The 13,290-nt window shown below is 41.4% G+C and overlaps 1 protein-coding gene across 1 annotated transcript in view; it reads left to right on the forward strand.

The window, feature by feature from the left end:
* Nucleotides 1-719: 719 nt before the first annotated feature.
* NUP155 (nucleoporin 155) overlaps nt 720-13,290 on the forward strand; it is a 37,408-nt gene continuing 24,837 nt past the window's right edge. Inside the window, exons 1-12 of the mRNA XM_081930095.1 lie at nt 720-945; nt 5,046-5,183; nt 6,669-6,765; nt 6,938-7,008; nt 7,256-7,348; nt 8,540-8,706; nt 9,442-9,547; nt 9,967-10,040; nt 10,605-10,696; nt 10,817-10,914; nt 11,798-11,950; nt 12,099-12,199. Coding sequence (XP_081786221.1) covers nt 807-945; nt 5,046-5,183; nt 6,669-6,765; nt 6,938-7,008; nt 7,256-7,348; nt 8,540-8,706; nt 9,442-9,547; nt 9,967-10,040; nt 10,605-10,696; nt 10,817-10,914; nt 11,798-11,950; nt 12,099-12,199 — 1,329 coding nt within the window. The 5' untranslated portion in view covers nt 720-806. The remainder of the gene's footprint in view (nt 946-5,045; nt 5,184-6,668; nt 6,766-6,937; nt 7,009-7,255; nt 7,349-8,539; nt 8,707-9,441; nt 9,548-9,966; nt 10,041-10,604; nt 10,697-10,816; nt 10,915-11,797; nt 11,951-12,098; nt 12,200-13,290) is intronic.

Below are 13,290 nucleotides of genomic sequence, written 5' to 3' on the forward strand. Positions count from 1 at the left end.
ACAGTAGAACAAATAACTATTTACCCCGGACGCAAGACGCCCTTTCCCAAAATAAAAGTATTCTTTTGTTAGCAATTCACTACACACAAAGCTGCAACCCTATTTGACAGTGAGGCTGACCTAGGATTTACTTGTGAGTGGGCATAGGATCGCGCTTCATGTCTGCAACCTTATGATGCGCATTTATTTGGCAGCGAGCCTCGTTGAAATTCAAAAACTAAATAAATCTACAATTGTTTTAGCCTACCCAAGGGCTCAGGGCGTTACATCAAATTTAAAAACCGCAGCATAGACTCGCGGGCGGGGGGAAGAACATCAGAAAGACCACGTCAAGCCCAACACCTGTCGTGTATGCAATTCTATACAGTAACGCCTCACTTTCTCGGCTGGATTTCTGAATGAACACACGGATATGAATGGGCGGCAAAAACTAAGCCCCACTGAAATCAGTTACTGTACATTTTCTCCTGAATAAACGAAATCGTTTCCTCGCGTTCATTTTACTTAGACTGCTTATTTCTCTACGGTCGCTTTCTCAGTAGTGAGAGATATATATATTCCCCACCTCACCAAAAAAACCAAACCCCCACACCATATTAGAAGCCCGGAAGTGTGCGTACGAGGATCACTCTAACCCTTTTCTTCCTATCTCTACAGGTCCCGTCTTCGTGCCTCCCGCGGCCGCGCGGTGGATGCCGGGATTGGGCGCGCGGGCGCGACGGAGCGCAGACCTGGCCTTGCTTCGACTCTGCTGAGGGGGGAAGGAAAGCTCGGCTTGGGTTCGACGTCGCCGCCTCCGCCTCGCCATGCCGGTCGCTCTCAGCCCGGCGGCCGCTCCGGCCTTGCAGGAGGCGCTGGAGAATGCGGGGCGCATCATCGACAGGCAGATCCAAGAAGACCGCTGCTACCCGGACCTCTCCGAGCTGCTGGCGGTGCCGGCGCCCAGTAAGCCGCGCGTGAAGGGGCGGGAAAGGCTCCCGGGGGGGGGGTCTGCCGCCGCCGCCGCCTCCCTTGGCGGGTCTCTCTCCCTCTCTTTTTTGCCCTTCCCCCTTTACGGTCTCCCGTGTGCGCTGCCAGCCTCAATGCCAGGCTTCCACCCACCCACTTCACCCCACACCCCCTGGTGCCCCCCAGAAGTTGCAGGGCTGGCGGGAACTGTAGCCCAGAGTTAGGTACTGAGATACTTGTACAGTGGTTCCTTGGTTCTCAAGGAAGTCCGTTCCAAAACTAAAGCGTTCTAAAACCAAGGCATGCTTTCCCATAGAAAGTACAGTGGTACCTCGGGATGCAAACGGGATTCGTTCCGGAGCCCCGTTCGCATCCCGAACGGAACGCAAGATGCGACTGTGCGTGCGCAGGTCACATTTCGCTGCTTCCCACATGCGTGTGGTGTCCTTTTGAGCGTCTGCGCATGCGTGAGCGGCGAAACCCAGAAGTAACACTGGGTTGCCGTGGAGTGCAAGTTGAACACGCTCAACCCGAAGTACATTCAACTCGAGGTACGGCTGTACAGTCATACCTCAGGTTGCAGACGCTTCAGGTTGTGTTTTTTCAGGTTATGGGCTGCGGAAACCCGGAAGTACCGGCAGTCGCGCATACGCAGAAGTGCTAAATCGTGCTTTGCACATGCGCAGAAGTGCCAAATCGCAACCCGCTCGTGCACAGAAGCGCCACTGTGGGTTGCGAACGTGCATCCCCGCACGGATCACGTTTGCAACCCGAGCGTCCACAGTAATGCAAAATGGATCGATCCGTTCCAGACTTTTAAAAACAACCCCTAAAACAGCAATTAAACATGAATTTTACTATCTTAACGAAACCGTTGATCCATAAAGTGAAAGCAGTAAACAATGTACTGCAGCCACACAATCAATCAGTAGATGAACTGGGTTCCACACAGTCACAAAAACGTAAAATAAATAGCAAAAACAGAGCTCAGCGTAACACTCAAAACGGAGCACGTCCAGCTTCCGAAAAAAGTTTGCGAACCGGAATACTTCCAGGTTTGCAGTGTTCAGGTTCCAAGTTGTTTGAGTATCAAGGTGTTTGAGAACCAAGGTACCACTGTACCATTATTATCATTATCATTATTATTATTAATACTCTGCCCATCTGGCTGGATTTCCCAGCCATGAAAACTAGGAGCTAAATGGCACCTTAAACCTAGTTATGGGCACAGCAATGTGTTTTTCTCATAATAAGAATACAGTACAAACCTGAACATGAATGAACTGCAGTTTGAATATTATGTTCATTTTTCACGTGGTCTAGTCCTTCCCCTGCCCACCCCCTTAATATTCTTAAGAAGGTCTCTTCTCCAGTCTTCAGAAAATAGCTGGAAGTGGGGAGGCAGAAAAAGGTTCAAGACTTTGCTGAATCACCTGTTTAGTGAGGGAATTTGTTAGCTGCTCTGTTCGAGGTGGACAAATTCCAATGGAGGCTTGCAGCATTTGTTTTTTTTATATATATAAATATTTATTAAGGTTTTTACAGAAAGGAAAAAAAAACATCCAATAACAATAAGCAGTATTACTTTGTTTAACAAAATTTCATATACTCTTTGAACTTCCTCACGCCTCCCACTCCCATTTGCATCATTAATAAATTTTGTCCAGCAAATTATCATCTTATTTCCAAATTTTAAGACCGCTTATTTAATTACAATAAAATTGTTCTCCTGCAAATTTATTTTTCTTAATCTCTCTTGTCATCAGTTCCTAATCTATTTTAGTGATGGCCAATTATTTATAACTAAGCAGAAAAAGGTTCAAGACTTTGCTGAATCACCTGTTTAGTGAGGGAATTTGTTAGCTGCTCTGTTCGAGGTGGACAAATTCCAATGGAGGCTTGCAGCATTTGTAAGTCGCTTTGCGTTTCCTTGTGCTAGATAAAGTGGCCAACAAATTCAGTAAGTAATAGTAACATTTAAAACAAGTTAAATTATTATTTTTAAAATTGTATACTGCTCATCTTCTGAAGAACTCAGCGAGGTTCACAACATAAAAACACAACATACACAATAAAAACAAGAACAAAAACAAAACAGACTCCTAGCACTCTCTCCCACAAACACATTTAAAGGACATAGAATGTTAACCAGCCCAAGGACTGGCCTGGTTGAAGAAGAACATTTTTGCCTGGCACCTATGCAGTAGTAGAATACTGTCATAACAGCAATGGTAAAAGCACTGCAAATCAGTGTTATCACCACTTCCAAAGTAAGACTTAACTGTGGCTCTGATTCTTTCTGAAGCGTTGGGCCTAAATGAAGGTGGTGGGGCCTTATGCTCCATCCTGTGACTCTTTGGGTACCTGGATATTAGCCCAGGCATGATGGAAATGTTGTTAGTAATGTTGTATATAGCCAGGTATATAGTAAAGCCCTTCATCAGCTTTGTATTGTAAATGGAGAACTGGTCTATTTGAACAAATAGATCGGGGTCTGTTACACAAACTAGACTACCGATTCTCTAGATAGGGCTATAGTAATATGCTTTAGAGTTCAAACTTAAGGTAGTGACTTTTAAAGCCATGAAAGGTTTGCGGCCATGTAACTTGGAGGGCTACCAGCACCTGTGTGAACTTGCCCAGGCCCTGAGATTAGCCTCATAGGCGCTACTCTCTTTTCTACCGCCAAGAACATAGATTGATGGGTACCAAAGACAGGTCCCTTTCATTGTTGGCCCCACACCCTGGCCTCTTCATTGGTGGCTTTTTAGCAGATTTTAATATATACAGTATTTAGTCCACTTAGCTTTGTGTTGATGGAATCCTTTGTCGCTATGTTTTACTTGCTGCCATTTTAATTCATTATGCTGGCAATAATCTGGTTAATCTCTAATGTCTAGTGCTAATCATTTTGTGCTTCTTGCAAGCTGGGGTTCACACCAAATGTTATAGTGCTACTACCAGGTACATTTGTTCCATACTGGTTATACACATATGAATGTACAGTAATGGTCTCATTACTAGGTTATTTTGGGGACAGGTGCTTTGTCTTTAATAGTTTAAGATTCTACAAAAATCTGCTTCCCTTCATTCCCCCATATTCCACTTACGGTATATAAGATAAACCATTATCTTGCCGTACCTTATGTTATTCGACTGCCATGTTCTGATGCATTCCTTTTATAAGACTAATCTTAGGGCAATAAATTGCAGTATTCAAAATCTTTAGGTTTTTTAGTTAAGATCAGGAGAGAGGTGTATTTTGAGGCAGCCTTACCTTTACCTTCTAGATTAAACAGAATTGATAAAACAAATATGAAGCTTGCAATAAACAGTCATTCAAGCTTATCTTGATGATAACAAATAGAAATAAGCATACATTATAATTATTAGTTGGTTCGTTTGAAGGCAATAACTAGCATTAAATCTCTATCGAGCAACTTTAAAATAATATGTTAAAGCTATGCAAATATAGTAGGACTTCTGTACTGGAAATGGTTTCACTCCAAACAGCCCTTTATTTTCCTAAGGTATTTCTTATGGTTAAGTACAGTACTTGCCAGCACTTGGCTTCCCTTTCCCTTGCTCCCAGAAAGACTTAGCCTTTAGGTTCACATAGATTAGTTGAGCAGTACTCTCTAGAATTCATGTTTCTAGCGATCAGATTCCCTCCCTCCCTCCCCCCCCCCAGACGTCAGACACTTGCTAATACATTTGAAATAGTTGCCAACACTTTGGGAACTAATGACTCATTTGTAAACCAAATATTTGTAGTGTTAACAAGCAAAACTAGATCACTTTGTGTATCCTGAGTTTTGTATTGTGATTTGCAATTCCACATGACATTAATTTATCTTAACAGTTTATGAGACTGGTGGCTATTACTAGTATATCTTGCAAGGTTACTTTAATTTTTAAAATTCAAAGATGTATGAGCATTAATTGATTCCTAGGTTTATAGAAAAAGCACTTGCTTTTCATATACTGAGAGAAAGAATAAGTCTCTAGGGGTTAAAGAAAATATTCAATTAAAGTGAAAATATCCAAGCATTTTGTTTGTTTCTATTCTAATTATTTTACATTTTTCACATTTGCAGGTAGCCCCACTGTTTCTGGGATGTCAGATATGGATTATCCATTACAAGGACCTGGCTTTCTTTCAATTCCCAATCTTCCAGAAATAAGTTCAATTCGGAGAGTTCCTCTGCCCCCTGAACTGGTTGAGCAATTTGGACGTATCCTAATTATAATACAAGTGAAAGGCACATTAAATCTTGCGAGATGAAGGCCATGGGGGATAAATGATGGGCTTTAGGCTGCTGGCTAATCCCTATTCATTCCAGCCTTCTCCCCATCTGTTTTCTTCCCCCCCACCCATCTTTCTCCCTTTTTTCTTCCTCATAGCTACTTGTGCCCAGCTGGGAATTGGGCATCCCTTCTACTTTATTTCACTCACCATTACACCTCTGCTCCAATTCTACTACAGGTAGTTGCTGCTGCCTAGACACTAGTACAGTAATAGCAGTTAAATGATCATTGGATGTGTGGCCTAAGGTAGTCTCTTTTTTAAAGAAGCCCAGTTTTTGGTTTCCAATGTCCCTTTTCCCCCTTCAGAGGTTGCAATAGCAGCAGACCAAGAAGCACAGCATGGTGAGGGACTGGAGCAGTAAAGAGTGGATGGCAGCCAGCCTCTTGCTCCAAAGGTGTTGGCTTTTCACACTTTGCCCTCCACCCATTCTCAGCCTTTCATTTATGGCAGAAATGGTGAAGCTGTGGCCTTTCCGATATAGTTGGATTCAAGCTCCTGTCAACCCCAGCCACCATGGCCAACAGGCAGGAGTGATGGGAATTGTACTTCAGCAACATATTAGAAAGCCTAAGATTCCCCATCTGTGATCTGTACTGTGCTGGGGTTTCCAGGCATGATGAACGAAATGATAGAAATGGAATAGAACATGGCTTTTGTGCACACAAATGATTATTAGGAAACATTTGCATAATAATCAGTATGGCATCCTGCTGTTGAAACTTAATTTTATTGCTTGGAATTTAATTATTTCAGTGTTTTAAAGAGCAATAAAAAATGCTTGGTTCTACAGTGGTACCTCTACGTACAGATGCGGTCCATTCCGGGGTGCTATTTGCACCCTGAAAAGTCCATAAGTAGAGCGCTGCTTCTGCACATGCATGTGGCGCAGTAGAGCACTCCTGTTCAGAGTGCGCATGTGTGAAACAAGCAGAACGCTTCTGGGTTTGCCGTGTTTGCAACCCGAAAATCCGCAACATGAACCTAATGCAACTAGAGTTATGACTCTACTTCAGACTGCTTAGTGTCATGTAAAAGAACCTCCATTTATTCTGTATAACATTCTCTCTATCCATCACTTGATTGCTAAATGTAAATGAAACATTGTAAAAAAGAAATCAAGGCTCCTGGTCATACTGTCTCCTAGCTTGAAATAAATTCATTCTTTCTCTGTGGACAGACATGAATGTTCTTTTATGTTCATACAAATCAAGATTCGGGAGTCTTATCAACTGAGCATTTGCTTAATAAAATAATTGCTATGTATGTTGTGACTTTACATTTATAATACCGAGCTGTGGAATTCGACACTTATCCCAATCCTCCCCTCCTCTTCCCTAATCGCAAACTTAACGTAATGCAGAATTGCATGTCTTGCCTTGGTGCATTTTATCCTTAAATCTGGATACTTCAGATATGCAATGCAATTGTATGATGGGAGTGTTTCCTGAAATTAGCAGGGCCTGGCTGACCATTGACAGTGACATTTTTATGTGGCAGTACGAAGATGGGTATGTAAGATAAATAATTTATGTCTAGGAAGTTTGGGGGTATGGTAATCTCAAAATTGGTTAATAAGAAAAGGTTTGTGTAAGTAACAGATTGCTGCTCTTAACAATTTCATTCACTCTTTGAGATATTAACTACTCAATGTTTTCATGTAACCTTTTCTATTCATTGCAGTGGGGACCTCGCTTATTTTGATGGCCTTAGTGAAACCATCCTTGCTGTGGGACTGGTGAAACCAAAAGCAGGTAATAGGCTGTGGACAAAATACACTTGGGAAAAATCATTTTAGCTTTATCCTGAGAATAAGCTTTCATTTGTTTGCTTTGTTGGTGTTAAGAGACTTGAAATGATATTTCCTGACTGACAGGAATTAATGCATATGCCTCTTCACTCTCCTAGATCTTGATTATAACAAGTAGCATGCTATTTAGAGGGGGTTCCTGCCCCCCCCCCGATATTGACAAGTTGTCTTCCTGCTTTCTTTACTCACAGGAGTCTTTCAACCACATATACGGCACCTGCTCGTTTTGGCTACTCCTGTGGATATAGTCATTCTAGGACTAAGCTACGCAACCTTGCAAGGAGGTAATTGTGTATTCACATGCTTGCTTTCATGAAGAGATAGGGAAAGAAATTTGGAGGAACTTGCTGCTACCTGGTGACTGTTTAATGCAACTGGCTCCTCTTTGATTCAGCTCGCTGCCTTACCAACACAAGTGCCTGGCTAGACACAACCAACTTGATCGTTGGTGGAGCTGAGGGAATGAGGCGGTGGTAGAATGAAATAATGGCCGATTAAGCTTTTATAGGCCCCACCTGAACTATACATACAAAACAGTATCATGACACTTTAAAGTATCATGGAAAATGTAATTTGTTAAGGAAGCTGAAAGTTATGAGACCCCCTATTCCTCTCACAGAGCTGCAGTTTCCAGAGTGGTTTCTCAATCAAGCCGTCTTCCCAGGGAACTCTGGGAAATGTAGTCCTGTGAATGGAATAGGGATCTTTTAGTGCAGGCTTCCTCAAGCCCTCCAGATGTTTTTTGAGACTACAATTCCCATCATCCCTGACCACTGGTCCTGCTAGCTAGGGATCATGGGAGTTGTAGGCCAAAAACATCTGGAGGGCCGAGGTTGAGGAAGCCTGTTCTAGCAACTCTCAGCACCTTTAACAAAATGCAGTTCCCAACATGCCTTGGAGGAAACTATGACTGTTTAAAGTGGTATGTTACAGCTTTAAACGCTTAGTGTAGATGGGGCCTGAGAGTAAATAAGTTTTAGGTTTTTAGAAAAATTACTACTTTGTTGTATCTGGAGCAGTGGTGTAGCGTGGGGGGTGCAGGGGGGGCCGGGCGCAACAGCTGGGGGGGCGCTCGCACTCGCAGCGCTAAAATCCACGGGTTAGGGGGCGCAAATTACTTGCCTTGCCCCGGATGCTGACAACCCACGCTACGCCACTGATCTGGAGTGTATACTTTTAATAGTATAAATAGGAAAATAATTGGCATTGTGAATTAAGCATGTTTAATTACTGAGGTGAAATGAAATTTTAACTCTTAAGAACTGTGTTTTTCAACATAGTGGAGTTTTGCCTCAATCTTATTTATTCTGAGGATTTAGGGTTGGCATCCTAGTAGCAAATCTATCAACTTTTAGAAAATGGCACTTAAGAGTTCATGATATACAAACTCAATGTTAGGTCTTCCTTATTTCATGAAATCGTTTTAGTTGAAGTAGTCAACAAATAAAATAACATATATGTATATATTTAATCAGGTTCTGGATCCCTCAATGATAGCATGTCTGGTGGAATGCAGCTTCTTCCAGACCCGCTCTACTCACTGCCTACCGATAACACCTATCTGCTGACAATAACTTCTTCTGAAAATGGGCGTATCTTCTTGGCTGGCAAAGATGGTTGTTTGTATGAAATTGCTTATCAGGCAAGTGAAATCTGCTAGAGATGGATACTGGGGAATGGATGGAAAGTACATTGCTCTTGATGCCTCACTTCTTTCTCTTCTATATTGCTTCATTTATTTGAAAGAGAGTAGTGAGTTTCTTAGTGCATAAATGTTAGTCTGGAACTCCTGCTAACTTAATAAATATCCTTGTTCATTGCAAAGAATGTACTGAATCTGAGTCATCTTCAATGATCTTCAGAATCCTAGCAAAGAACCATCTGAAGTTTAAGTATTTTTGTTAGTGGCAGACAATAACTCAATACTGTTGAGTTTATTCTATGGCCTTCATCAAAGAGGCCACAAACTGGCTAGCTCTCAAAAGACCAAGCTTCCTTCTTGAATTCTGCCAGCAATCAAAAGGTCAAGTCTCATACCTGCTTCATCAACACACATGTGCTTAGAGCTGGCACATCAACACATGTGCTAGTGAATCTGATGTAATATTATGCTGGCTTACTCTGTGGTATAAAGCAGATTTACTGCTGTCCTTATGTAAGATTAGGATCCAGTCAAAGTGAGAGAAAAATATGGAGTAATAAACTCTTGAGGTTTTGGAACTTTTAAAATGGAACTTTATAAAATGACTTCTCTGGGGGCCAGGACTAGTTAGGCTGCATAATAATGTTGAGAATTCATTGATAACTAGATGGGTCAAGTAAAGTATTCTATGGGTTTGCATAATAATCTAATTCTAGTGTTTTTTTATTTTTGTAGGCTGAGGCTGGCTGGTTTAGCCAGCGTTGTAGGAAGATCAATCATTCAAAGAGCACCCTTTCTTTCCTTGTTCCATCATTGCTCCAGTTCACATTCTCAGAAGATGGTAAGTGATGTAAAATCCATGTTTAAAATACCAATATTAAAACCCAGATGTATTTGTGTTTGATAATACGTTACAAATGTTTGGCTCACTTAAACTTAAACCTCTGGCTCACTTAAATGTTTCATTTATGTAAATGAATCAATAGGTTGATTGCTTTCTTTCAAGATTCGTGCTACTCAATTACTGCTAAAGCAGTTTAACCAATTCAAATACAATACAAACATGCTGTTAAGACACTTGGGTAATTCGGCTAGTCTTAAGTTTGAAATTTGTTATTTGAAGTGCTTAGGTAAGAAAAAAATTGTTTTGATCGTCCACTGATATCTTCTGGACATTATGAATGAAAGTCTCTATTTCTCAATACCAAATGTTGACAGACTTTAAGCAGTTGATTCTGGGTTTCTATTCTCAAATTGCAGATCCCATTGTTCAAATTGCCATTGACAACTCCCGAAACATCTTATACACACGCTCTGAAAAAGGTGTGATACAGGTATGCCTTTTGATACATTCTGTTTCCCCTTATTCACAAATTTAGGTTCACATCAATGCTAACTTCATTACATTGATGGGAATTTACCGTATAATACAGTTCTAATCTAGCCTTGCAAAAACATTTTTCAGCGGGTAGTTGCCTACCATTGTCTGTACTTTGCGCACTTATTCTTTGTCCCACCTGCCCAACATAAAGTTATCCTCTTCCTTTTAGCTGTCAGTCCTGTGCCTGCTGATAGCAACTTTCATGCAGGATTGTTTCCTGTTCACTATGCAAATGTACTACAAGTTCCTTCACTCTGCATCCTTTCACCTCCTCTATTTGTTTTTATGGCTTTGTACGCTATCCAAGCTTATTCCAACATCCCACCTGCATTCAATAAAAGAAGATTCTCTTGTGTTTCTGTCCAATGAACTACTCACCTTGGAATGCCGTGCACCTGCCATCTTTCATTTCAGAACTAACTTGCCTCCTGACGTATTTGCGGTAGGCATTGCAGAAGAGAATAATGTTAAGTGAATTCATAGTAAACCCACTAAAAGCAATATAATTAAATTACAGGTTTATGATTTAGGTCCAGATGGTCAAGGGATGGTGAGGGTTGCTTCTGTTTCTCAGAATGCTATTGTGGCTGCAGCTGGAAAGATTGCCAGGTAAAATATATACATTAAGGTATTATGCTTGGGGAGCTGACTTAAATCTCTTATTACATCTCTTATTATTAGATCATTTTGTTTACATGTACATATGCTGATATCTTGGTTTTCTTTTAGGACCATAGACCGTTCTGTGTTTAAGCCTATTGTTCAGATAGCAGTGATTGAAAATTCTGAATCCATTGATTGCCAGTTATTGGCAATCACTCATGCAGGTAAGAATTCAGTATCCTTTTCTATAACGCTAAGTACCGTGTCTGTGCCCTGGTTCAAAAACTTACTGGGTGGCAAGCCTGCTCACATGGTGAGCAGGTACATGTCCCTCCCCTCTGTTCTATATAACATAACGTCAGGAACATAATGTGCTACATAAGGCAGGCACTGCATGTGGTGGCCTCTATGTAGAATAGCTTGATTCATGCAATCATTTCTGGTGCATGGTAGAAGGGAGACATGGATAACCTGTTGGTGGGGAAGTGGGTAGTATCACAACCCAGTTAGTATCTCTACCCAGTCTAGAATCTGAACTGGCCTAGAGAGTGGAGTGCCTGCAAACTGGAAGAAACTAACTAGCAACAGGGTACTGAAAGGAAGAAGATAGGCAAAGAAGGGAGCCAATAGGGTATAGGATCACGGCATGGTATCCTGGTAATCCTAAAGGGTCTGGGGGGGCCAAGAAGCTTGTGTGAAGAGGAATAAAAATGTGTGGATCAGTTAGAAATAACCAGGTTTCTATTATCATTCATACCATTACCTTTAAATGGGGAAAATGAAGCAGTCTGTGTCGTTGCTGTTCAATAGTTCCGTATCTGAACAGAATACTTCAGACACATTAATGCTGTGATCCAAGACTATTAACTGGAAGGCAAGCCTCATTCAACTCAATGGGACTAATTTTGAAGTAGACACAATGCTTTTCAGGGGGTTTTGAAGGTTATGCACTTCTTTTTTTGTTGTTGTTAAAAAGTGTGGCACTTACTGTAACAACGTCATGGTTTCTAGAAAAAAGCGCTGAGTAGACATATATGGGATTGTACTGCAACCCTTTTATGAAATATGTTTATACTGTTAATGGAGTATCTTGTGCTTTTTTCTTAGGTGTACGGATGTATTTTAGTACATGCCCATTCAAGCATCCTTTTTCTCGTCCTTCAACATTAACGTTGGTTCACATCCGCCTGCCTCCAGGATTTTCTGCTGCTTCTAATGTGGAAAAGCCATCAAAGGTGCACCAAGCTCTTTATAGCAAAGGTAATTTCTGGAGATGAGTTTTTATCAGTAATTTAAGAGTCCTTGGTCCAATTTAGGCTATTTTGTCCTATAGAAAGTGATGAATCTTAAGATTCGATTTAAGGTTTCAGATTCATCATTTCTTAATAAATTATTATTATATTTTCAGGTGTTCTGCTAATGGCTGCTTCAGAAAATGAGGATAATGATATATTGTGGTGTGTTAATCATGATTCTTTTCCTTTCCAAAAGCCAATGATGGAAACACAGGTAATTCTTTATATTTTGCTAGGTTATTTTGAAAGTAATAGCTGTTGTAAGAGATGATAGTTTTGCCTACCTAGATTTCTTTAAACTCTCTTCATATATCTGTGTAAGAGTTCAAAAGTTTTCTATTTCTGATACTTCCCCTTTTGACACCTTTCTGCTTCTTATTGCAAGGCCATATCACAAGTTGTGATCAGCTTTTCACCTTTCTGATACTGGCTTAAAATTATTTGGGGGGTGGGGAATGCAGCCATAGATTTAATTGCCTGGTGGGAAGTACATCCTGATCCAGGGACGTGGGTGGCGCTGTGATCTAAACCACTGAGCCTCTTGGGCTTGCCAATTGGAAGGTTGGCGGTTCGAATCCCCACAACGAAGTGAGCTCCCATTGCTCGGTCCCTGCTCCTGCCAACCTAGCAGTCTGAAAGCATGCCAGTGCAAGTAGATAAATAGGTACTGCTGTGGCGGGAAGGTAAACAGTGTTTCTGTGTGCTCTGGTTTCTGTCACGGTGTTCCGTTGCACCAGAAGCAGTTTAGTCATGCTGGCCATATGACCCAGAAAGCTGTCTGTGGACAAATACAGGCTCCCTCAGCCTGAAAGCAAGATGAGCACCACAACCCCATACAGTGGTGCCCCGCAGGACGAATGCCTCGCAAGACGGAAAACTCGCTAGACGAAAGGGTTTTCCATTTTTTGAGCTGCTTCGCAAGACGAATTTCCCTATGGGCTTGCTTCGCAAGACGAAAACGTCTTGCAAGTTTGTTTCCTTTTTCTTAACACCATTAATACAGTTGCGACTTGACTTTGAGGAGCAACTCATAGAACGCAGTGTACATAGTAGCCTTTTTTGAGGTTTTTAAAGACTTTGGTGATTTTTGAAGCTTATCCAAAACTTATTTTGCAGCCATTTGGTAAGTTAAGCTTTTAAAACTTTTTGGGGGGTTTTGGATTTTGGGTTGGGGTGTTTGGAATTCAAGGACTTGGTGTTGGGGAGGGGTTTGCAAGAATCTGGAAGCTTGTGTGTTTTTTTCTGCATTTTTATGATTTTCTGTGACCATTGGGCCACTCTGCTGTTTTTTTAAAAAAATTCTGG

This window comes from Podarcis melisellensis (assembly GCF_964234715.1).
Source record: "Podarcis melisellensis genome assembly, chromosome: 11".
NCBI classification, from domain to species: domain Eukaryota; kingdom Metazoa; phylum Chordata; class Lepidosauria; order Squamata; family Lacertidae; genus Podarcis; species Podarcis melisellensis.